Source organism: Dermacentor albipictus, chromosome 4 (genome assembly GCF_038994185.2).
Source record: "Dermacentor albipictus isolate Rhodes 1998 colony chromosome 4, USDA_Dalb.pri_finalv2, whole genome shotgun sequence".
Lineage (NCBI taxonomy): Eukaryota > Metazoa > Arthropoda > Arachnida > Ixodida > Ixodidae > Dermacentor > Dermacentor albipictus.
In genome coordinates this window covers 33,209,214-33,236,105 of record NC_091824.1, presented here as the reverse complement: position 1 = coordinate 33,236,105, position 26,892 = coordinate 33,209,214, and the positions used below count along the sequence as shown (strand labels likewise).

At 48.5% G+C, this 26,892-nt stretch overlaps 1 protein-coding gene across 1 annotated transcript in view; it reads right to left on the bottom strand.

The window, feature by feature from the left end:
- LOC135900132 (macrophage mannose receptor 1-like) overlaps positions 1 to 26,892 on the bottom strand; it is a 117,565-nt gene that overhangs the window by 63,234 nt on the left and 27,439 nt on the right. Inside the window, exons 3-6 of the mRNA XM_065429569.2 lie at positions 25,808 to 25,924; positions 24,756 to 24,898; positions 18,345 to 18,444; positions 11,932 to 12,182 (exon numbers count right to left, since the gene is read on the bottom strand). Coding sequence (XP_065285641.2) covers positions 11,932 to 12,182; positions 18,345 to 18,444; positions 24,756 to 24,898; positions 25,808 to 25,924 — 611 coding nt within the window. The remainder of the gene's footprint in view (positions 1 to 11,931; positions 12,183 to 18,344; positions 18,445 to 24,755; positions 24,899 to 25,807; positions 25,925 to 26,892) is intronic.

Below are 26,892 nucleotides of genomic sequence, written 5' to 3'. Positions count from 1 at the left end.
GTGCTTTGAATCTGCTCTATACTGACAAAAACTGAGAACGCTGAACAACTTCTCACCCTTTACGCTGCCCGATGAAAGCTCATCCGCATTTTGCCCGCGGTAATTGTCAGTAAACCTGCTTCTGAGGATCAGCGGATATGTCATTCTGCCGAGTCTGGGGTCCTGGAGTTTGAGTTCTTGCTGAGGCGGCCCCACTCCGACGGTGGTTGTACACAAAAAAAGTCGCAGTGTCACCCGATTGCAATAGCAAATTAGTAGACGTCTATACGAAATAAAGATAGTAAATTTATCGGCCATATAAAGTTGGAAACATTCGCGTAGTAACTGAATGAACAAGCACGGTGTCCTCGCGCACATACAAACATGAGCACATCACACTTCAAGACCGCGCACACTCGCTGTTAAACGCTGGCGTAAGCAAGCGCGCAAGCAACAGCGAGGGAAGTGACCTTCGTGCTGTTGCAAACGCAAACTTAACGGCGAGAAGATCGCACCCACAAAGGTATGAGCAGTCTGCATATCGCTTTCAAGAAACGCCGCGCAGAGTATGCCGTTGCTTACGGAGTAGAAGCCGCCTCCCCTCCACACCCCCCCCCCCCCCCCATCTCCCCCGCGCTGCCTGCTCACATTCCTCCCTTTCGTGCGCGAGATTGGGCCGCGATTGTCAGTTCCCCTTGCGCCCGGTAGCGAAATACGCAGTTGCTGCTGGAGCTACACCCGTCACCCCTCTCCCTCTCTCCCATCCCCTGACGGCCTTTCGTACAATGGAAGACGGCGCGGCGCGTTGGCGTGCCGCCTTCCTCCTCCCGCGTGCCAGAATGAGCCGCGTTCGTTGGTTCCTCTCGAGTGCTTTCACTCGGACATTCAGCATACGATGCGTGGTGACCGTGTGATCATCCTTGGACTTTATGAGGAACATCACAGCGACGGCAAAAATGAGCCTGCGGTGTCCAAATAATTGCTATCGAAATAAAAACTTGGAAGGCGATTCAGTCTCTACTTGAACTCGACGAAAGACAATGTCTTCCTGCGTGAGTGGGAGATAACGGGGTGTAGGAAGCGCATAATTTATCGGAGAACCATGCTGAAGCAACAACGCTTGATCGACATCAGCTAAAGGTTGAATCGCCTTCTAACTTTTAGTCATCAGCGATCATGATAATAATCATCATGACCATCAACATCGCCATGATTATAACAACCATCATCATAATAATCATAATCATTGGCATTGTTATCATCGGCAACATCATCATCATCAGCGCGGTTCAAGGTAAATTTTAAGTTCGTCACTATCTTCATCGACTTGGTTACATTTATATACTGCACAACCTTCGGGATGACTCCAGGAAAAAGGCAGTAAACACGTTATAAGGAGACATGCCCGATCCAAAAAAATTGGAGGACGCTTAAGCTTCGCCTTCAAGAGTGGAACGCGACAGCGTTCCCATCGACCCGCCAAGGGGTGTAAGACAATGCGCTACGGCGCAGGGATCACTTACGAGGCGCCCCGCATCGGACTTTGCGCCCACCTATCACACAGAGAGCGTCGAGCAACGCAGCGTTCGGCGCGGCAACGAAACGTGCGCCTGAGCAAATGGAACGAACCAAAGAACTCGGTGTCTCGGAGGGGGAAACGATCTACGCCAGCCAAACGTCGTGATCGGCACGGGCAGAGAGATGGATAGATAGTAATCTAAAGAAAGGAACGGTGCTTGATTCTACAACCCGCGTGGGAGCACGGCGAAGCGTCGTCAGGGGAGAGGGAGTCGGGGGAGAGGGAACCGGACCGCGCGCAGCCCCAATGCGCGTATGGCGCGCCACCTGTCGGGGCAGCGCCGTACATTGAGAGGAGGGGGTCTTCTGTGTTTGCCGCAAGATGGCTCTGCGTGTGCAGTAAGCGCAGAAGAAATGTAGCGGAAACGTACTTCGCTATCGTGTAAATGCGACTTCTGTAAGTTACAGGCTTATAATTACCGATATACACCGCAGTATAACTTTCTACGGCACGTTTTTAAGGCAACACCGCGTTCACTAGACGCGCGTTTGTACCGCTTTCAAGCATCGAACTCGTGGCTGAGTGGTAGCGTCTCCGTCTCACACTCCGGAGACCCTGGTTCGATTCCCACCCAGCCCATCTTGGAAGTTGCTTTTTATTTATGAAGTGCCTGCCGTGATTTATCGCTCGCGGTCAACGCCGCGGACACCGACACCGACGCCGACGACACCGGCTTTTCTGCGACACGAGCTCCTTAACGCTATCGCGTTAAAATGTGGCGGTAACTGGTCGAGCGAGCGAGCGAGCGAAGCAACTTCGTCAGGAATGCCTGCACAACGATTAGCCTTCCCCTGTAAGGGAGGCGTCCCCGTGATGCGGCCATGACAGCATACCCGCGTGTGGCGTCGCTACTCCGGCCGTGGCCGCACTACTCCCTATGGTCGACCGCACCTGCTCCTCTTTTGGGATGGGAGCCTCCCTCCGGTTTCGCTCAGTCGTTGCCTTTCGAGGGCCGCGGAGATATGCTGGACGGCCTGGGCTAGGACCTCGTAATCGTAGCACCTCGTTATGGCCTGGAGCCGCGGCGGGGTCATTGTCATCGTTGCAGATTCATGCGGGTTTTTGGCACAGTCCCAAAGGGTGTGAGCTGCAGTAGCTCTTTCCTTTCGGCACACACAACACAGGTAAGTGACATAAACAATCGGACACACGTGCCTGCTTAGCACCGGGGTGAATAACAACCCCGTCTGAAGTTGTCGGTATAACGCCGCTTCCTTACGGGTCAAGCCCGGTTGAGGTGGCGGCATAGTCCATCCCTCTAGTCTACCCCTTCACAATTTCGTTGTAGGAGGTCATTCTGTCCTTGGTTTCCCACCATCACGACGGGTCGCCCGCAGTAGCAGCGGCACGGTTGGGTAGTCCTTGCGCCGCCGCGTTCGCCGTCTCGTTGTGGTTTGCGTTGCTGCGATCTGACACATCACTGCCCATGTGCGCCGGAAACCACTTTATCATCACACACCAATTTTCACTCGCGAGATCGACCGCAAGCAACACCCGCGCGGCTTCACCACACACCCTTGCTCTGGCGTAACTTCTCACTGCCGTCCTAGAATCACAGTCGTGCACTCGGGGTCGGCCATGGCCAGGGAAATCGCCACCTTCTCGGCTCGATCCGCCCCTCGAGTCCGCACACTCACTGCAGTTTTCGTTGCACCGGTCTATGCCCCGACGACTGCAGCGGCGAATGCCTTTCTGTAATCTGGATACTCTGCCGTGTCCACAAACACGGCACCCCTGTCTTTGGCATCGAGATCGATGAGCGCCTTGGGCCTCGCCGCCCGCCGCTCTTTGTGGAACTCAGGGTTCATCTTTCTTGGCACCGGACATTCCCGTAGCCCTCTACTAATTGCGTCCGATACAGGCACTTCTGTATTTTTGGGTCCCCCTTCCTTTGGCCCCAGGCCTAGGAGACGCAGCACTTGTTTGCCCGTTCTTGTTTCCGATAGCCGTGCGAGGTGGGTGGTTCTCTGCGCCTCGGCAATTTCTTCCGGGGTGTTATGCACTCCCAGGGCCAGGAACCTGTCGGTGCTTGTGCAGTCGGGAAGTCCCAGAGCTGCCTTGTACTCTTTGCGTATGAGCGCATTGACCTTATTTCGCTCGCACTGCCTCCAGTTCTGGAAAGCAGAAACGTATGCAATGTAGCTTATAACGTAGGATTCCACTAGCCGGGTGAGGCTTTCTTCCTTCATGCCTGCTGTTCTGTGTGAGACCCTCTTGATGAGGCGCATGGCCATGGTGATTTTGGTCGCGACACGGTTGACCGTCTCACGGTTCACTCATTTGCATTCACTCAGCATCCCCAGCACTCGGATCTTCTCGACATCCGGGATCGTGTGACCGCCGCTCGTCTTGATGTTTACTGTCTCTTGCTCTCTCGCAGGTTCGTTGCATTTCCTCTCCCTAGCTGCTCCTTTCGGTGGAATCACCAACAGCTCAGACTTGCTTAGAGAGCAGAAGAGCCCAGACCCGTCCAGCTGCTCCTCGATAGCGTTAACCGCCTCTTGGAATGTATTCTCGATGTGTCCGTCACTTCCTCCTGGGACCTAGAGTGTTATGTCATCGGTAAAGATGGTGTGTCGGACCCCGCGACACGCGAGGGCCGCTCGGCCACCCATATCATTACAAGGTTGAAAAGTAATGGCGAGATGACCGAGCCCTAGGGGGTCTCGACACTGCCGAGCTGCTTCTTTTGGAGCCGCAGGTTACCGGCGATAATCTCGGTGGTCCGCTCCGTCAAAAAATCCTTGATGCACACATATGTTCTCTTTGGCATGTTTAGCCGCGACACCTGGGCCAGGATCGAAGAGTCTCACTTTACCAAAAGCGCTCTGCAGGTCCAAACCCAAGATGGCTCGCTTGTCTTCCGTGTTGGTAGTGTCATCGAGGATTTCGTTTTGCGGTTGCATCATGGCGTCCTGAGTTCCGAGCTTGTTTCGGAACCCGATGACGGTGTTTGGGTAAAGCCCGAGTCTTCCAAGTACCGCGCCACCTGTACAGGAGTACATGCTCCAACGCTTTGCCCACACAGGACGTAAGCGAGATCGGCCGGAGATTCTCAATGTTGGGTGGCTTGCCCGGCTTGGGAATCAAGATGGCCTTGGCTGCTTTCCACTGCCAGGGCAGTGACCCGGCTCGCCAGCAATTGTTGAAGCATGCCGTGAGGCTCTCTATGGCCGCTTCGTTAAGATCTTCAGCGCTCTGTTCGTAACGCAGTCGGGACCAGCGGCGGACTTGCTGTTGAGATCGAGCAGGGCAGCCCTTACTTCCCATACTTCAATGTCTCGATCTAGCCCCTCGTTTGCTTCACCTATGTAGTCCGGGTGCATTTCTGTGAGAGTGACCAGCAGGTACTTGTCGTCGAGGCGTTTCTTCACTTCGTCGTCCCCGTGATTGGTCACCGGCCTGTGGACGATCTTGGCCTGGTTGCGGTGCTGGTGAGACTTGGTCATTGTCGTATCTAAAAGATGTCTCAGCAAATTCCACGTCTTACCGCAGTGCATATGGCCATCCGCTGCGTTACAAACCTCATTCCACTGCTGAATGCATAGCACTCTACTGTGGGACTCGATCTCGCGGTTGAGTTCGGCGACCGTCTTGCATAGCTTTCTGTTTGTCCGCTGCGTCTTCCGCCTAGACAGGATGGACTGCTTGGCCGCGATGAGGTGGGCCAGGTGGCTGTCGACCCTGTGGATACGCTCGTCCATCTCGACTTCCTTGGTGGCCTTTTCTACCTTGTTTACAATATCGGTTGACAACTCCTCAATGTCTGTAATGTCTGCCTGATCCTCGGGTAACAACCCTCGAAACACGTCCCAATCCGTAAGTCTATGTTTCCGAAAGCTTCCGCCGACTTCGCCGTTGACACCGAGCGGGAAAGCGACCTCCACAATGTAAAGGTCGCTGACCAACTCGTGCCCCGTGTTCCGCAAAGTACACCGTAGCGCCGTTACCCCTGACGAAAGTGAGATCGGACGTTGTGTTACGAGTGATCGAGTTGCCGATTCTTGTAGGGTATGCTGGGTGGGTGATTAGATTTAGTACCAAGTCGGTAACATCTTGCATTAGGTCCCTGCCCTTTGCCAATGTTTTGGGATAACCCCAGGCTTGATTCGGCGAGTTAAAGTCCCCGTAGGTTACCAGCCTGCTGTCGGGACCCGCGATGTTGCACGCTTTGTGTAACAGTGCTTTGAATTTCGGCTTTCCGTGTGACAGGCTACTGTATACGTTTATCAAAAAAGTGCTTTCCTTCTGCTTTTCCCCGGTAACCACCTCTACCATGGTGTGCTCGATTGTGCTTTTGCTCAACTCGTGCTCGACGTACGTGATGCCTTTTCTCAAGGTGCAAACTCCCCTGCCGTTACTGCCGGCCGCCGCCCGGAGGCTTGGCGGGCTCGTGTGCGACCGGCAACCTGAGAGCTTGGTCTCCTCAATGAGGGTCTCTTGCAACATGATGATATTTGGTTTTCTTGATACTCGTTCTAAGTGTTACTGAAGTACAACTTTTTTTCCCAGCAAAACCATTGCAATTCAAATGCCAGGCCAGGAGGCCTTTCACTGCTGTTGTGGTTGCGGTGGTTGATGTCCTATCCATGTTTGCTGAAAGTTAGCCATTTGCGTCGCCAAATTCTGCACTGTCGTAACCAATTGCTGGCACGTCTGTTCAATTGCTATGAAACGGTCGGTGATTGTCTTCGTGAACGTCGCGCGAATATACTCCTCAAAGTGGTTGAGCCTATCTTGAAGGTTGTCTACCCTATCGTTGAGTCTACGCTCTTTAAGATATTCAATTGCCCTTCTCTTGGCTGCCGGATCCACCTCGGCCGCGTTCTCTGTCCTCGGGTCCACCGCTACTTCTGTTTCATCCTCGGTCATTGCCATCTGCTGTGGCGGTGGCGATAACTGCTGTGCTTGCTGCTGCTGTAGCTGGACCACCATCATTTTCTTGATCTCTGCCATTTCCTGATTGAGCTTATTGAATGTCGCCTCTAGTTCAGTGTCCTTCTTCCGCAACGCTTCGTTTGCTTCTCTAAGCGCCTTTATCTAAAGCCCCTGAAACTTCATAAAGTAGTGCCACTCTCCTCCTCCGCCTTCACTCCTCCTCGTTTCTCCTCTCTTTCACGCGCCCTCCTCGACCATGGCGCCGCCTACGATGCTCGAGTGCAGCAGACGACCTTTCGCAGAGTGAATGCACGCATAGAAAGGCAATGCTCTTTAGGTGTTCACGTTGGCTTTCCAGCTCCGCGTAACTTCGTGTACAGCATAGAATTTCTTGTCGGATGCTTATGCCAATTCGGTATCGGCAGCTTTTGTTTCATTTTTTTATAACTATTTCTTTAAAAAGTATCTGAAGGAGTGTTAACGCTGTGCGTTGACGACTGCGAATGCATCGCGTGCCCTACAATAAGGTACGCAACATTTTTCAAGGGCGTGTCGCAAGATCTTGTTGCGAATGGTTGTAAATAACACGCTTACCATCGAATGACAACCTCTTGGCTTCCAGCAAGCCCTCAGCATAAATAATCCGCGCCAACCTTACCATGTGAATTCGCGGCGCGTATCAGCTATGACGTACAAAGGCTGACGGAGATCACTGCTCTGAAGGTACGAAAGTGTATTACAAGCTACAGTGCCGCCAACGTGCGTGCTTGCGAATCTAAGCGCGCGCAAAGGCTCAGAGGTGGGCGCTGGTGCTATTATGTTTCTCGTGTTTCAACGTCGACAGAAATACCGCGACCGATCATCGAGTTGGGAATATGCGTACACAAAAAGAGGAAATAAGTTTTTAGCATTCGTGCGCGAAGTGGGAGCGCGATAACAATGCTTGACTCAATCTCAAACAAGACCAATGTGGGCTTCAGTAATTTCTTTCAGGTTAATGACTTATAACGAATAACACTTCATCGTGCGTTGGTTTGGCCGTTTACTAAGTGACGTACTTGTCGCAAACCGAGTTGCACTGAGGTGCATGCATTGAGGACGGTTGCACTCCCTTCGAAGTAACATTTGCGAGACATGACTATTAGTGAAGTCATGATCGCGCAAAGAAACCCCCGCCATGATGCGGCCGAAATTGCGGCAAGTGAAATGTTTTATCCATGGGTTAAAATGATATGAAACGGCATTCGAGTTGCAAGTTAACAGTTTATTTTCACACTGATGCATTACAGATTTGCCTTTGCAGTCACAAGTCCGTGTGCGCCATTTATTGTCTCATTGCGTAAATAAACGCACCAACAAGAGTCCTACAGCAAGCGCGTCTCAATTAGGCATAGTGAATGTAGAAACTAATAGTGACATAGACGAGCAAGCGAACGACTATATGAGCGCGCGAACTAAACGAGCGAGCAAACGACTAAACGAGCGTGCGAACGAACGAGCAAACGACTAAGCACGAACGACAACTAAACCAGCCAGGGAACGGGCGGGCGACGGCACGTTTTCTGTGCGAGTGCTCCACCGCCGCATGTTAAGCTTCGCACACTTTAAAGCTCACGCGAATCAGCACATACGTCTCAATTACCTATGATGCGGTCACTCGACGACGAACGCACCGCGTAACACGGTTTCGGGAGAGCACGCACGCTTTTCATCGGTGCCTCTGTATCGCAAATCCACCGGGCCACCGCCAACGAGGAACACGAACAAATGTGGCAAACAAAGCTAGTCTATCCAAAGAAGGCTAGTAAGTAACCACAAAAGGCAGAGATTTGCTCTCCTGAGGCGCTTTCATGATCGAGACTGAAATTTTATCAAAACGACTGCTCTGAATCTTGAAAATTTTGTAATCATATTATCGCACGCAACCTCGCATGCCCGCGAACTCAAGCCGGTTGGCGTTCAAAACGATTAAGCGCACCAAATATGACTAACACGACCACGTAGTGCGCATATAAGCAAAGCAGACGTTGCGTAAAAATCATGTTAAAGCGTGCGTACAAATGACAACATGCACAGTGAGCTGTGGAATATCTACTACGTTATTGCCCGCAGCACAATACGCAAGCCTGGCACATACAGTACTCTGAGAGAGCCACAACTTACATCACATAGTCGTGCGGAGGAAGGTGGTCGGAAGTTCTCCCTCCTGATTCGGTGAAGCCATGCCTTTCTCCTTAACCCGTTGCGCTTACCGGACGGTATCGCGAACATATTCTTGCCTTTGCTAAAACTATACTGGCATCCAAACGCGCAGCAGGCCATGGTAACAGAAAATGACGTGAAGCGACGTCGCACATGCTACAAAACATCCTTCAAGGCGTTCACAAGATCAAAACAACACAGAATAGGAACGGATGGAATGCCGCCAACAAGCGCCGCTTCTCGAGCAAAGATGCCACTGAACCGCGACTGTAAACAAATGAAGCCGGTGCAAGGGGCCACGCGATGCCATTAGGCCAATGGCGACGCGGCGTCGGCTTCGGCCAGAGCGCTGGAGGAGGAAGCGGCATTCTTCAAAGCATGGCACTACTTTACGAAGTTTAAGGGGCTTTACCTTCATCGCCTCACTTTCATCTTTAAATTCTCCTCCGCCACGTTGCAATGGTGGTGATTGCCGCTGCTGACGCTGCTGTTATTGCTGCTCTCTCTTGGCTACCTCCGACTTTACTGCGTCTGCCCAGCCGACTCTGTCTTTGGATTGGGATCAGCGGCGGCGGCTCATGCTTCTGTTTCGACTTCCACTGTTGTCCCCGCGCGAGCGTGACTCATGGCGACTAGCTGTGCCGCTCGCTCCTGCTGACGTCAGCAATGGAGGAAACTCTCCGGGTGCTAGTTGTTGCTGTACGCGCTGCTCTGCCATCTTGCGCTCCCACCGCCTTTTCGTTACTACGTAGGGAGTTTTGTATTTGTTCTTGCCTTCTCTATCGGCCGTTGGGTGTTGTCCCCCACCGAGCTTGCATTTAGGGTTAAACTCGTGGCCATCGACAGGGTTTGGCCCCACAGTCGAAGCACACTTTCATATTGGGGTTAGGGCAAACTTCTCTTCTGTGGCCTACTTTGCCGCATTGTTTGCAGAAATCGAAATGCTTGTGGTACAGACTGCACCTCGTTAACACAAGGCCATAACATACATAATTTGAAATCTTTTGGCCTTCAAAAACTACAATCACGGTAGTCGTATTGCCAATTCTTTGCGCCCCTCTTTCTAATGGATTTCTTGAGTTAACAACGTTCCTGTCAATCTCCGTCGGAGTATCTTCGATGGGAATGCCTCGAATGATCCCTTTGACCGTACCATATGGTGTGGTTTGGTACACGCCTATCTCGTGCACGTGTATCTTGTCCCCAATGCGGATGGCCTGAATCTTGGCATAGGACAAAGCATTCCCTTTATCGGGGGTTGAAGTAGTCTCTTGTTTCAGGCTTCGACTGGCGAGTGGTGGAGCCCTCGCTCGCCGTGGTTGTTATGCGCTGGCATACTTGCCACCAGCCGATCCCAGTGTGGAACTCCTCAGGAGAGATCTCTTCCCCTTGCACCTCGACAAACATCTGACCGAGCCAGGGTTCGATGTCGTCGGAGACGTGGCCGTCTCCATCTCGGGCGCCATGTCGTATGGTTCGACGCCGGGGTCAGGGCCAATCCCGGCGGCCGCGGAGCAACACTAGGCTTAGCTCACCACCGCACCGACGCCGGCGAACAAGTTCCAGAAAACGTCGAAATAATTGCCTTACGTCGAAAGTAGGATATCGGGCGATTCCTAGAGCCTTCACAAACACACTGGTAACAACGAAACTGCAATTTGAGTCAAAAGGCACAGCACAAGGAAAAAAAATGTGTTCGGAAAGCCCATCTACCAACTTTTTGGTGGACGCGAAAAAAAACATCCAGTTGGGAAAAAATTAACAAAAAGCCCTCAATTCCACCGAGTCTGTCATAGCCTCTTGTGGTGCACTGGAAGGTCAGACACGGTCAGTGAAGCTTATACAAAAGGTCTCTCCGCCATGAATCTGATTCCTCCCTTGATAGCTGCACTTATCCCGCATGAACATTCAAACGTTGAGCAACGATTTATTTTGCTTTCAGCTCAGGAACCATAGCTTTGTGCGAGGCAAGCTACTGCATGATTGGTTTATTAAATGAAGGGAAAGGCTTGTGTCATTATCACGAAGCAGGTAAGCCGCAATAACGATACATACATACACCGTGTAAACAACCTAATATATGTATACGAAACACTAACTTCACATTATGATGCGTATCAGTCATTGTGCTCCTTGGTAAGCTTGTCATAAAAGTCAAATAGAAAAAGTTGCAGTATTGAAGCACCAGTTTGGCCGGGGCGGCGAGAAACCGTTAGAACAGATTAAATTTAAATTCGGGAGTATTACGTGCCAAAATCACGACTTGACTACGAGGCGCGCCATAGTGGGGGTCTCCGGAAGAATTTCGACCACCAGGAGATCTTTAACGTGTCCCCAATACACGGGACACGGGTGTTTTTGCATTTCGCTCCGATCGAACTGCGGACGCCGCAGCCGGGATTTCAACCCGTGACCTCGTGCTTAGCAGCGCAACACCATAGTCACTAAGCCACCGCGACGGGTGAACAACCGTCTTGACTCCATATAGCCAAAAAGGACTCCAAGTGTTTTCGTTATCTTTTGTTTTTTTTAGGAGCGAAGTTTCCATAAATCGAACAAATACGTCGGTGTTTGTGTTTGCACGTACCGGGTGAGCGCCATTGCTTGTCCTGTAAACAGACAAGGACGTTGAGAGGATCTCGCATTCTAAGCCTTTCACTGTAGCGCATACAAACAATCCCATTACGAGGGCGCATTCTGTTTGCTCCTAAAGAAAAATTGACGTAGTGGACAAAAGCAATGAAATTATCAATCGCATGACTTCAATTTCAATTTGCGAACACCCTCATAAGCCTCCTGTAAAACCGAGGTTATTATCATCCCGATCACCACCACCAACCACATCCCCATTAGGAAACACTACAAAGTTTAAAAAATCTCACAGCAACATTCAACTACCCCTGTCTCGCATCATCCAAATCAATCCTAGTTTTCTAATCTCATTCCTCTTTTTGATTGCCTACTAGTCCGGACTGGGTCTTCACTCCTTCACAACGTTTTCTATTGCTCTAGACATAAATGGACAGTTATCAGCTCTACGTAACATATATGACAGCTTATTTCTTAAACTCCGCCTATATTTCTTAATCTCCAAAACAACACAGGTGATATTCGTTTTCTTTCAAACACACAGACCATCTGGATGTGTTGCATGGAACTCCTGTCTCTCCATACTGCACCTATCATTTCTTCATCAGTTGCTAATTGACTCGTGCTTCACTTTTTTCTGAAGTTTCTGTCTAATGTGCACAACTAACATGCAGTGCCGTTTACCGCCATGCGTTGCAACTCACCTTTGCGTCCTGCAGACCTATCCAAAACAGGCCACCTTGGAAACTGAACTTCACGGAAAGGAAGGCCTCCTCGAAGACATCGCGGACGTCGGCCAACTGGCCTCCCTGGGCTTCACAGTTCTCCGAGGCGCGGTCCCAGTCCTGGTACGAACCCATGCGGTAGCACGACTGCCGGTACTCGAAGGAACCGGGCAATGCCAGCTCGCATCGAGAACTGTTCTTTGTCGAGGGCCGAGGAGGCAGCGACCTGTCTGCGAACAGCAACACACGCTGACATGTCCAGAACTGCTGACGTATGCAACAGTAAAGGTTCAGTCGCACCGGCGACTTCACGAGGTCGCGCGACCATTCGCGACTGGCGACCAAAAGGCGACTGAACGCGACCGATGCTCACACCGGCAAGCCCGGGCGAGTGCGAACTGCAAGTCGCGATTCCGGAGATTAATTATCGTTCTCAGCGAGGGCTATAGGGATCTACGCAGTTCGCGAGCACTTCGTTGGTTTCGCGTTCAGGCAAGAACCATGGAATTTGTTGCTGTTGGCTCGAAACGCGGCTGCTCTCGAACTAGCAAGAAGACGTCGTCACTGTGCTGAAGTGCTGTGCCGTGCGTTGCGCCAGCTGTGGCAGCGCGGAAGCCTCGGAAGAAAAAGCCAAGCTATCGGGTGCGCCTGTGCCGCCATTCGGGATAAGCGGCCGGCCACGCAAGCCGCCTCCTGCTCGAACTCCGCGCGCATGACGAGGAGCAATATCGAGAGTGAGTTGTAATTTCCAGTTCGCGTTGAGAGGGAATCGGTGCGTAATTTTCGTGCTTTGCTGCTGTTCGGCTTCCTACGAATGTTGCCGCGTACATTCGACACGTTGCTGGAACTGCTGCACCCCAGCATCAGGAGCCAAGACGTCAATTGCATTACTAATAGGAAACATTGGTTGCGCTTTCTAGACAATCACATGTAAGAAGACAGGACAGGCACCTGTCCTGTCTTCTTACATGTGATTGTCTAGAAAGCGCAACCAATGTTTCCTATTACAATGCACCAACTTGCCCAACAACGCATCCTGCTAAATTACATTACTGCAGCCTGCCATGGTGGCGTGGACCTTGTATTTGGTGCGGCGCACGAGGACTGCAGATAAAAACTCATGCTCACACAACTTTGGCGCGGCGCTGATTGCTTTAGGAGTTTTGCGACCGCGGTCGCGCGGCTGAAAAATCGAGCAGCGAGCGACTGGCCCAGAAAAGTCGCTTTCAGAGAGAAGTGGGCATTTGCGAGAATTTGCGATTGGTCGCTTTGCAGACAACTTCATCGTGCGAAACCTGTCAGTCGCGGGTGTGAATGAGCTTTAATGCAACCAGGTTGAGAAAGATATTGTTGTTTTCCAGGCACGTACCCAGGATTTTTTTTCGGGGGGGGCCCACCACCTCCATCATCATCATCATCATCACCATCAGCATCATCATCATCATCCTGTCCACTGCAGGACGAAGGCCCCTCCCTGCGGTCTCCATTTACCCCTGTCCTGCGCCAACCGATTCCAACTAGCGCCCGCGAATTTCCTAATTTCATCGCTCCACTTAGTGTTTTGTCGTCCTCGATTGCGTTTTCCTTCTCTTGGTACCCATTCTGTAACCCTAATCGTCCAACGGTTATCTAACCGGCGCATTACATTACCTGCGCAGCTACATTTTTTCCTCTTGATGTCAATTAGAATATCGTCTATACCCGTTCGCTCTCTGATCCAAACGGCTCTCTTTCTCTCAACGTTATGCCTATCAATCTTCGTTCGATCGCCCTTTGCGCGGTCCTGACCTCATTCTTAAGTCTCTGCCCGGCCATATGTCAGCACTGGCAAAATTCACTGATTGCACACCTTACTCTTCAATAATAATGGTAAGCTTCCAGTCAGAAGCTGGCAATGTCTGCCGTATGCGATCCAACCTATTTTTATTCTTCTGTGAATTTCCTTCTCATGATCAGGGTTCCCTGTGATTAATTGACCTAGGTAAACGTACTCCTTCACAGTCTCTAGTGGCCGACTGGCGATCCTGATCTCTTGTTCCTTTGCCCGGCAATTTATCATTATCGTCATCTTCTGCATATTAGTATTCAACCCCACTCTTATCCTCTCTCTGTGAAGGTCTCCAATCACTTGTTGTAACTCGTCTGCATTGTTGTTGAATAGAACAATGTCATCGGGAAACCGAAGGTTGCTGAGATATTTGCCGTCGATCTTTACTCCTAAGCCTTCCCAGTTTAATAGCTTGAATCCTTCTAAGCACGCAGTGAATAGCTTTGGAGAAATTGTCTCCCTGTCTGACCCATTTCCCTATAGGTATCTCCCTGCTTTTCTTGTGTAGAATTAAGGTAGCTGTAGAACCTCTGTATATATTCTTAGGCGAAGGACGAGTTAGTAAGACGAGAAACTATTTACAGATTATATTTACAACAACGGTTGCAGCGCTGACCGTTTAGATTCACAGCGCGAGCCAAGTTCGTTCTCCCCCCTCTTTTCTGGAGTGATGGCGCCCACGCACCTCATTCAAACAAACAAATACCACACGCATGTAGCAATATTTTTCAAGCTTTTTACGTAAGCGTTCTGTAGTCCTTGATTACGTAGTGCCTCTAGACTGCTGGTATCTCTACTGAATCAAATGCATTTTCGTAATCTATATAAGCCACATAGAGAGGCTTATTGTACTCTGCAGATTTCACGATAACCTGATTGATGACATGGATGTGAGCCATTGTAAGGTACCTCTCCCTGAACCCAGCCTGTTCCCTTGGTTGACAAAATCCAGCGTTGCCCTTATTCTATTGGCGATTATTTTGGCAAATATCTTATATAATACTGGGAGCAAGCTAATGGTCCTATAATTTTTCAATTCTTTAACGTCTCCTTTTTTGTGGATTAGTATAATGTCTGCATTCTTCCAGTTTTCTGGGACCATTGCAGTCAATATACACTTCGTATAAAGAGCCGCCAGTTTTCCAAGCATTATGTCTCCTCCATCTTGGATTAAATGGACTGTTATTCCACCTTCTCCTCCCGCTCTTCATCGTTTCATGTCTTGCAGGGCCCTTCTGACCTTATCGCTAGTTATAGGAGAGTTTCTGTATCCTGTTCATTACTGTTTCTAAGTGAGGTATCGTGACTCTCCTGGGTACTGTATGCAAGTCAGCTTAGAATTTTTCCGCTGCTTTTAGTGTCTCTTCGAGATTGCTTATGATATTATCCTTTTTATCTTTTAGTGCATATATCATGGTTTGTCCTATGCCAGGTTTCCTTTTTACTGATTTCAGGCTGCGTTAATTTTTTTACGGCTTCTTCAGTCTTTCTCATGTTATAGTTTCGAATATCAGTTATTTTTGCCTTGTGGATCAGTTTTGACAGTTCCGCGAATTGCGTAACGCTGTGCGGCCACCAGTCCCATACAACCGCGTAGAGCGCAGGACTCTGCGATTCTAGACGTACTGCGCTCACCGAGACAGGTTAGAAAAACACCCACATAAGCACAGCAGAGAAGTGGCTACGTGAGGTGGTTCGACCAATAACTGTAGAAGCGTCATTCAAAGCAAGTAATTATTCTGCACTTCCGGCGGCGTTTCCTCTACTTCCTTTTTAAATAAAAAGATGTTGATCCATAAATATTCTCATAAACAACGGTTAACATATTTGGTTGTTGCGTTGGCTCTCTCCCTTAGTAGATCACTTAATTTCTTAACTCCTTGCGATTTTTGTTTCCAGTTGCCAATTTTGCACGAAAAGTGCTATACAATTAGGGAAAAACAGACGAGGTAACGGGCGACAGTCATCTTGCTTATGGATTGAAGGGTTATTGCAGGGTTTCATGGTGGACGCTCTTTCACATTATTTTATTTCCCACCTTATCTAACCCATATCACGTGTATATGGTTCCGGGCATCTGCCAGCGTCGCGGCGAGCCGTAACTCAAGGAAATAATCAAGCAAAGGGAAAAGTTAAACGCAATTGGCGTTTTCTCCGGCCGCAACTCGTTCCATGAGAGTATACAGACCAGCTGAGTAACATCCGCATCCCTCTCCTGGTCCCAGGATCAGCCTAAACAAAGAAGGTTGAACTAACAAAAGCAACAGCTATGCGCGTGACGGTTGAATAGATGGTGACAACTGAACGCATCTCGAGTTAATCTCGCGGGTGCGGAATCTATGAGAAAACTGCCCTTCACATTACAAGAGATGCCGATAACTACCGCCATCTAAAAGGAGTGAAAAAGGCAGCATAAGGCTGACCGATGAACAGCTGCCAAGTCTCAACATGAATCTGGCGGCGCTTTAGGAATGTGTGAGGAGTGGTGGCGTGGGCGGGGAGGGGGGGGGGGGTATGCCACTTGATTTCGGGGGGGGCCCGGGCCCCCCCGGGCCCCCCCCTGGGTACGTGCCTGTTGTTTTCTTATGCGACATTACACACTGCAATCGACTCGGTGACAGCGGAGCTTTTCTAAAACCGCTTCTCTCTCTTTTTTTTTTGAACTTCTAAGAATAAAAAATAAGTTTCTACTGGAGAACAGTGTGAAATACTTAGAATCAGAGCTTTCCAGGGCGTCAGAGTTTCAAAATTTAAATTTAATGTATAATTTTATCGATTAGTGGGAGCTGATGTTTATTCAAAATAATTTCTAAACAAAAGATTGGTATGCCAGATCTTTTAAAGAGGAAACGTCCAGGTCTCACCTAATACAATAAGAAAACACATGTCCCAATTTTGCAAGTGGCATCTATTGTGGCGTTGGAAAGCGAACAGCACCTATATATGTTCCGTTGTTCTTAACTGCAATAACTAGGACTTTTGTTGAACAAAATAAGAATTTTACCAAAACTGTTGAATATACATATATTCTACGCACTACACTAAATAACAAACCCATTTTAACAGTCATATCTTTTTGGAAACCGAGTTACGCAGCTAAAAACAATGTACTTAAATTTATTTGAGATTCAGCTTTATTTGGCAGTCAAGGTTAACAAAATTTAGGTCGTAAACTAATTCATTTCTCGTCTTTTTTTCATTTTTTTAAAACATCCATAAATCTTAGCGCTCCCTCTTGATTAAACTGCAATAGGTGTAATTCAAAATGTTTCGGCAGTTATCTAGTGAAAGCATCACATTGTCTCAGATATGTGGGGAAAATGAAAATGTAGTTAGCTCCGCTATAACGCTTCTTCTTGAAAAGGGCGATCAGGCGGACGTGTGATGAGACAAATCAGCAAGTGTGGATAGTAAATTAGGAGAACCTATGGCAACTTGGAAAATGTAGGTATTTTCAATCTTCACGAGTGTATGAGGCGAAATAATCATTTTAGGGAAGAAGCATGAACCTATCGATTAGATATTACAAACACAATGCACTCACGCTTTCCAAAACCACCTTTATAAGAACGCACTGAATAACGAGGAGGAAACAGCGCTAAACACCAGGACAAAGAGATAGACCGAGACTACAGTGCTGACGCTGACTAACAACCAAGTGTCTTTATTCTTTAAGTCAGCATATATGCACACTCCACCGCTATGAGAGAATGACGAACTAATGAACGTGGCTGCAAGCCGTCTTTTAAAGATGTGACCTATATGTCAAAATACCGCGATGACCGCACATGTCTTATTTCCCAAGCCTTTCGCATTCACAATAGCGGCGAAGTATGTGTAAGCTTCGCTTCCATTTCTCTTCTTCCGAAGGAGATAGCCTCCTTATCTCATAAATTGCCATTTATTGCTCATGCACGTTCTGAATTTTCTGTTGTGTTTGTGCTTTGATAGAGTGGTAAGCGTGTATATACATGCTGACTGAAAGGACAAATCCACTTGGTTGTTAGTCAGTGCTTTGCACTGTGGCCCTCTCTTCCGTCCTGTTGTTTAGCGCTGTTTTCTGCTCATAATCATGAACCAACCAGAAGAAATGCGTAATCATCTGCACTGAATAACTTACGTCAGCCACGCTTTGGTTGCATTCTTCTAATAAGAACTTGCATGTAGCGTGGGGTGTGACATGTGATTTACTGGGTTTTCCCACAGTACGGTTGCTTGTTCGTTTTTCGTTTCATTTCTTAAAGCGTTCATTCGCGGTTTTCTCCTGGCAGAAAAGTTCACGCTTATGCTGGCTATGTGCATTAAATAAAATGTTTGAAATCGTTCATTTGTGCGGTATCTCCTTTAGTCGTGCATTTTTCGCTTTCCGCACATTCAGATTGTACGAAGAAGTGATATCGCTGTTTCTCGCCTCACTGCGCTTTCGTTCGAAGCGACTTCCAGAAGTAGCAGATGGAGCTACATGCGTGGAGAATTTCGTTCTCAATTGGCTGACCGAGTAACGTTTAAAGCATGACAATACGCACGAATTATCAGACATTAGCAATCTGCGAAAACCTCCCACCTCGTTTTTTTTCACAGACGTGCATCCTCTTCGCATTGCAGCGAACTTGATTCCATCGTCCCGGGTGCAACGTTCCGGTCAGTATTTCGGTGCAGTCCTCCTACAAATCAGATGGCGAGGAATACTTTCATAAGCATGCAACGCGCCTGAAACGTCGGTTAATATTCAGGTGACATAAAAACGTCAAGTCGAGGTAGTCGTCACCCCTATCACCTCGTAAAGAAACCTCTACTCCCTTCGGTCTAAGGTGAAATCATTGCCAAGCATCTGATTTCTGAATCGCAAGTAAAAACACAATTTAAGTCGTGGCCCCACTTTGAGTTACCCTCACATCCCTTCGCTTTTTGTCTCTGTCTCAGTCGGGCACTTGTTTTGTGAACCCGAGAGAATATTGTCAACTTTAAGCGAGCAACCTCAGCTATATAGACGACCTGAACGAATTACCGAGTAAGTGCTTTCGCTCGCAAAGATAAGGAAAGATCCCACAGTGCTGATTCTTGCCAATATCTCGCAAGTGCGAGGACCGAAAGCATAAATGAATTTGAAATTCTGCAGCCAAACAGAACAGCTCACTTCTGTTAATCCACTATTGTTGCGGGACAAGCTTGCTAATGCAGCAATGCCCAGAGCCGCCGCGGACGCTTGGCGTCTATGGTGTTGCGTAAGTCGTGGATACTCTACCCCAGCCCCACCATTGCCCTCCAATAGCAGCATAATAGAAAAAACACTCGTGCACCTAGATTTAGGAGCACGTTAAAGGACACCATAGAGTCAAATTGAGTCTGAAGCCCCTACTACGGCATGCCTCATATTTTGGCTTTTGCACGTAAACATGAGAAGAAATTTTAACAGCACGGCCATCTGATAGCAAAGATTATGGGGCCAGTTCAATTATCTGCCTTTACAGGACGACCACTTCGACAGCTGTGCGTTGTCTTCGTAAACTTTAAAATAATTATATCGTTTTAAATTTCTTCCTGCCATCATGAGCCGTCCTCATTCATACCTAAGTAGGGAACTGCACGCAAGATAAAACCAGTTTCCCGTGCACGTATAACGACAGCACTCCGCTAAGAACCCTCTTAGTGTACTGGGCGCCAAACAGAACACAAAAGAAAAGGGAATGGGCTGCAGTGCGACTCGCAACTGAAATATTTGATTGAATCGATACTATAGGGACCGAGGTTAGGTGCGCTATAACAAAGTGTGCATTGGCGAGTGAATGGTGGATGAAAGCCAGAAAGGAGGAAAGCTGGGTGCAGGGACAGAAGAACGTTGCGGTTCCATACTTTCGGTTTCACAGCATGAAAATCTCACGCTAGGATGTGCCAGATACGTACCGTCGCCGCCGAAGTTGCTGTGTTACCAGTAGTATCAGCCGCTACGAAGGGTAGAATGGGAGAAGGAGCGAAAACGCGAACGGCTATCGTGCTCGCAATAATCCAGACGAGGAAATGAGGGGGGCATGCCTGCAGTGCAGTGACGGACTGAGCGAGTCGGTCAATTAATTTCCTCCAGTCGAGACGGCCGGACTTGGAGACGCGACATCGGGACAGCAGGGTTCATCGTTGCCATGGTACCCCGTATGGAATAATCGGAGACGGGGTCGGCTATTTCAGAGTCTACGGATATATTTAGAGCGCAGCTATTAGGCGCCCGTTCCTGCGTTGAGCGTCGGCGTGCCTCAGCGTCGTGCCTCCTAACCGAGCGAAGGAGCAGAGCGGAAGATGAAAGCGAACACGATGCGCAGCGGGAGGTGAAAGGGGAGAGCGAGAGGAGGAAAGTGGAGGAGGAGGATACAGTGAAAGCATGAGGCGGAAATTGGAGGAGGAGCTGATGGGATGTGGTCTGCGCATGCGCCTAGTTGCCGGCGGCCACATGATAGGAAGCCACGTGTGCGATCTCATCTGCGCTTCCAGAGGGGCCAGAAGGGTGTGAGGTGGGGAGAGCTACGCTCGTCCGCGGCGTCAGCTTCCGAGTTCAGTCCGCGGTACCAGCGTGTGTGACGGCGATCACTGCTCCTGCAAGGGGCGATGGCGGGCGGCTACGACTAAAGCTCGGTGGACGGTCCCTTGGATGTTGTCGGCGCTGACAATGGGGACACGATTTCCCAGAAATGAAGGGCCGCTCTCGTCGTTGGTGGAACGAAAGCATGAGAATAAAAGCTTAGTGCCGCACAAGACGGGCTGTGCGGTGGAGATGGATACGACATGGCACCAGAGGAGCACGCTCCGTCTCTATGGAAACAAAGCGCGCTACTCACAGCCTTCTCTTTTTAATATAAACCGCGTACTTATATAATAATAATACAAATTATTTACAAGTGAAATGGAAACACGCAAGGAGCTGCGCTAAAATTTCGCATTAGGGAGTATCGTAAATGTCAGTGAATTTTTCGCTACCCCTGCTCCATGAGAAAACTTGGCAGTAGAGCACCAGCCTTGATGATTAAGATTTAAAGCAACTTTTATTCCCTGTATTTGCGAGCTTGAAATAAGGTTCGGTGCTGCCTATGAATTTTTTTTAAATTGCATCTTATTAACAATATTAAAGTTTCGCATCCATCCATCCATCTTATTAACAAGAAACCTTTCGTTGCTTTTATAAGTAGCTTTAGAAAAGTTGTATGAGAACCTTGTGCTACAATTGTTACGGAAGCAAAAGACCTCTACATTGGATTACCTATTCGAGATGCCCTGCAAACTGTCTTTGAGTGTCCTTGAGTACCAGAGAGTAATAAAATAGCGTATTATATCTTTATGTTGTGAACGCGCTGTATTATTCTGTAGCTATTCATATATTGTAACTGTCTTCACTTCTGTCACCTAAGCAGCACACTTCCCAGAACACTTTCGGTTAAGTGTAACGGAAGCAAAATACCTCTACATTGGATTACCTATTCGAAATGCCCTGCAGACTGTCCTTGAGTACTGTAGTGTAATAAAATCGCGTTTTACATCTTTATGTTGTGAACGCACTGTATTATTCTGTAGCTATTTATTTATTGTAACTGTCTTCACTTCTGTCACTTAAGCAGCACACTTCCCAGAACACTTTCAAGCCCTTTGGAACAACGAAAGTTAAAAACCCATAAGTTAAAAAAAACCTCGAGCTGGCACCAGTTGCAGAGTTCGGGCGTTCGGTAGGTGAATTTTATTGCGAAGTGCAACCAAAAAAAGCAAATGCAGGAGATTGGGGCATGGCGCACGCTCTTTATATCTGAACACGCCAAAAACATGTGTCTACAGTATGCTATGCGACAAAATACTTTCTTTTTTCTTGGCTAATTTGACTGTCATAAATGCGTGACCGGTAGCTGTCTGGGATCATAAATGCACTGCTACCACAGCGTGGACAAGATGGGCCGTGTAGTGCACAGGAGCTAGCATATCCCCTGTTGAAGTAAAACGCGCGTCGCAAGTACAGATGGCAGAAGGGACACTTACAAAATTTAGGAGTACGCTCAAGAAGGAGCTTTAACTCGGGCACAACTCCGACGCGGCCTACTCAAATACATGTAAAAAAATCCTTTTCTGAGATAACCCCTGGGCCGATTTTAATTAAATTTGTTGCATTTGAGACAGAAAGTTAAGTTATAGTGACTGTTAATAGCACAGTTTTGATTTAGGGCCTGAATTTTGTTGAAATAATTTTCACAAATTCAAAAGCTCGAAAAAAATAGAATGGATGGATGGATGGATACAACTTTCTTGTACGTCCGGCAAGGTTTAACGCGACCCGGGCTCAGGTCTCCCACGGAGGAACGTCAAGGCCCTGCCTCAATGCCACCTCACGGGCTTGCTGGACTGCCCACGTCTGGATTCCGAGGTCTGAGCTGCGCAGAGCGGCGGCCCACCTCGACGACAGGGTCTCCGGAGTAACGGCCATCTCTCCTGTAACTACATTGCACTCCCACAGCATGTGTATGAGTGTTGCTGGTCCTTCCTGGCACAATTTGCACGTGTCATCCTGATGCTTATCTGGGAAGATACGTTTGAGACGGAATGGATTAGGGAATGTGTTTGTCTGGAGTTGTCGCCAGGCGACGGCCTGCCTCCTGTTCAATTTAGGACTCGGCGGTGGGTATATCCTCCTGGCGTTCAAATATGCACTGGTGATGTCGTTTATCTTGTGAGCCTGTCCCGTTCTGCTCGAGAAGCATTCGCTATCGTGCGAGAGGCGTTGCCCTGTTCGGCGCGGCGGGTCATGTCTCGCGCCGTCCGGTGCGCCAAGCACATATTAATAGCTGTGCATTGAGAATAGCGGCACCCATTAGATCATTCAAAGCGGAGATATTCGATACGTCAATTTATATATTACATTAATTTGTTACGTTGTGCGCAAGAATCCTGCAGAAGCTGTATTTCCATATTACTAAAATTTTTTAGAATCCCGCGTGACATATCAGTTTTGTCCGCTTTAGATGTACTATGTGGCGCAATTCACAGAACCGTGATATCATTTTTCATTGCTGAGTCACAGAGTTGTAAACTTGATAGTTTCGTTTTCAGAAAATTTGCGATTTTTGTCAATCCTGTCCACAACCAGACGCCCTTTCCACGAACTGGCAAACTCTACAGGAGAACTTCCGCGAACCAACGCCGCCTAGAAGAAAGGATAAGCGGCTACGATCCCGGACCTGCTAGTTGCCACCTCCGGAGGCGGGCTCGTGAAAGGTCGCCGCGTGAGTGGGTGCCGCCGCCAAGCGCAGTGGAAGTCAGTGCATATCACGTGACGTTGACGTGAGCAAGATCCCGCCTACGACTTTAGTGGGCCTATTTAGAGGGCCCCGCAAGGTACTTTGAGCTTCATTCTCTTCTTCTCATTTTTCAGCAACCATTGACTAAACCGTGCAAGTTTCGCATTAGAAATTGTCTCGTCCTTGCCTGGTCGCCATGGTCTACCGGACGCCTGCAGCACGCCGACAATGCCACGCTACCCAATAGTAATGTCGGTCGAGCTTCGATAGACAGGCGTCGCAACAGCTCGGCAGCGGTGGGGTACGTTACCCCGGAGAACGCAACAGTACACGGATGTTTTCGCATTTCGCCCTTATCGAAATGCGGCCGCCGTGGCCGCGTTACGATCCCGTGACCTCGTGCTCAGCCGGCCAACACCACAGCCACTGAGCAACCACGGCGGGTAGCACTTTCTTCTTAGTTACAATGACTTTCGAAAGGCCAATTTCTATATGTGCCTGTCTGTGTTGCTTGTTTTAGAATGTAGCTTGTAGGTCTTGGTTACTTGTATGAGAGATAAGGGTGCCACTACTCAGCCCATGGCAATATTTCAGCCTGAACAACACAACACTTTATTATTTTCCAATTAGTCTAAAATTTATATTAACAGATTAAGAGCAGTTGAACAGTGACTTTCCTCCGTGCAGTTCAGCACGCTTTCGAGGATGAAGTAGGGGCAAGCAATGGCTTCACCTTTGCTGGTAAGAGTTGCAAGGGCTGTCTCTCCAGAATTTATTTTTATAACTTCCTTGCTTAGTGGAAGCTTACTATACAACACTATAGAAACTATATGCAATATTTTATATATATATATATATATATATATATATATAGATGATCTCAGTAAGGTCCTTGCTTAGGTTTAAAAAAAGGTAATTTCTTTTTATTACCTCCTTGCACCAATCCCGGAGGCAGTGCAGTCCAACGAAGCGCCAAAAGCTGTCGCGAGGAAAGAGGACGAGAAAGTGGCACGTGACGCCCACGCCAAATCTCTCTAAGAGCTACTCGGCTTTGGCACGAGGAGAGTGTGCGTGCGATCGTGGCAAAGTGGAAGGAGGTTTAAAAAAAGTTCTGGAGTGGAGATAATATCCAGAAAGCGAAGCCAGGTCAGCGCCATCTTACTCAGGGCACGAAGATACATCAGCAAATAGTGAAATAAAGGAAGAGCTTTCCTTTTACCGCATTCATGTTTCGGACGGCTAATTTCGCAGTACAGATCCTATATTGAATGAATATCCTTGTTTCACTAATTTTAGGAGGAGAAACCTGAATGCCATGCATTAGAGTTCTTGATATCAGTACTCAGACAAATAGAATAGCTAGAAACAGCGAGCTTTTATTTTCCACTTACCCTAGCGTTCACGTTTCCGAAACGAAAGCGCTTAAGTTGTGAGCGGACTGCAGCCTGCGCGGCACTCTTTCTGAGGTGAAGTCGGGGAAAGCGCTGGCTCCGCCTCTGCTGGTAAAGGGTAGCGAGCGCTGCCGCTCGAGATTATTTTTTTTTTAGTTGGTTAGACCACTGGGCTGCTGTTCTCAAAGACCGAGGGAATTTCTTTTTTACAGAGGTCCGAAGTGCAGCGAGGCAAGAAAGACCTGCCAGCCTATACCTACCTACCGACCTCCCGTAATGTGCACAGACTGAAGCAAAAAATGATTCGCATAAAGAGCTTACGCCTTTGGGACGAGGCTGGCCGATGATCCAGTTGGTGTAAGTAACAGCGTTGCCATCTATCCATGCCCACGTCCTGTTTGGTAGGTGGTCGAGACCAATCCATAGGTTGGTCGTTGCATCGCTAAGATGGCTCAACAGGAACTCTGTTTCGAGAGGAAAAGACGAGAGAGAATTCTGAACGGCGCTAATTTATTCTTAGAAGAGTACGTCACTTGTGCGCTAATTATTCACTGACTGTCACTTAATGTACATTCGGCTTCTCGTTTTCGCATCCCAAACTACTGCGGCGGCACGCGAAATATTTCGTTGGTGAAAAATCGAGCGCTCGAAACAGCTTCGGCCGGCTCTTTCAGAACGCAAAGCTCCAGCTAGGAAAGCTCGGAGAGGCCCGCACGCTTTGACCTGGCCATTTAGTACACTGTAACCTGGGAGTGCGACGGAGATCTGGCTGTTCGGTCACGTGGTTCTTGTAGCTTCTGCTGTTGCCGTGGCGTCTGCCGCGGGGGAATGCGTGCTGATGGCTCGACGTCTGCGCGCCGTGTTTGTTTACAGCGGAAGAACTGACGTGTGTTGCTATTCTGGCCTCCGATTGCTACGGTGAGCATCTGAATCTTCAGCTGAGGCACGCTTTCTCTGACTCCGATCGAGAGCAGGCTCCTCATATTTGCTATCCGAGTCTGAGCACGGTCGGGACCAACTGAATCTACCGTTAGTTTCAGGCTGAAATACCTACTTCATTTGCCTGCTCTTTGGCTTAATCTTTCTACTAAGTACAAAAAGCACAAAGAATTAGACAAAATTAATACGAACGAGGCCGCACATAAGTTTTAGTTTACGCAGAACCGGGTTCTACGTGGAATAACTGAAGTTAAAAGTTGTCTGACGGCAGGTTGTAAGATTTCATTGCGGTAAATTTACTTTAGATTCAGAACAGTATAATGAAGAATACGTGTTACGGAGAGTGTGAGTTGCACCGATTTGCTGCTGCTGACGCAAGTTACCGCCATTGCAGATGTCGCTAAGACCTATATAGCAGAACAACGATGGCTCACTTTGTTCTTTTTCCGTGGGCACAGTCACGACGCTCGCGTTGAGCGACTTGCAGTGCCGAATGGCTTGGAAGTGCATTAGCCGGCTTTCCTTGTTGGCAAACCAATAGCAACTGTCGCCTGAAAGAAAGAGATGCGGGCAATAAATAATGATTTAATCGTGGGTACGACCGTACTCCAGAAGAAACCTCGATGAAAAGCGGGATCTGGCATATTGTTTAATAAAAAAAGAAAAGAAAACTGTTTCGAGTTCCTGACGCTTGAGAAGGAACGTAACGCTAAAGGTCACCGTATGTGAAGCATGGGTGACTAAATTAGAATAGCATATGAAAGGATTGCGGTGGTCAATTAGTGAAGAAACTAACAAAGTATGCGCTAAATCTCGAAATCATCGGTTAGGTGACCACGTCATGCGTGTCTTAGTCTCTCGCTGTTTCACAGTCGCGGCGGGTATTTCTCTTACATTTTTAATCAGGGCAGTATTGCAATTCACCCGTTTATTAGTACGAAGCTACAAGGGTGTTTCGGAAACAAAGCTTCGCACTTGAAGAAACATTCGTCCATGTATGGACAACAAACACGGGACCAACGTCTTTCCGGGGTGGTTGCTCTAGCATCTGAGCCAACCATGACCCTAGTAGGCAACACAGGGCCGCTGGGATAGTCGCGAACTCGAAGCACAGAGAGGGATGCTTAATACACAAATCTGTTCTACAAAAGGAGTAAGTTGGCATTCGCTTCGACTTGTCCGTTTATTTGGCATTGCTCTGCTATCTTCTAGCCCTGCCACTCTGACGGTTGCTGTTGCATAGCATACGTGCTTCGCACATATGATACAGTTTCACGGGAAAAAATGTACTTTAGTCAGACCTAGGAGTCTCTACATGTTTCAGTTTCAGTGTATGTGTCCTGCTCATTTACAGGAGCGGGAGCAGAACCTAAAGGCTAGACAGCCTGACAAAGGCCTCTACTCCTAACGCAGTTCGACACGCAAGTCGACAACCAGAAGCATGTAATAATCGCATGGGGATCAAAATCAGCAATCAAGTGAAACTAAGGAAAAAAATAATAGAGCTTACTATACAACA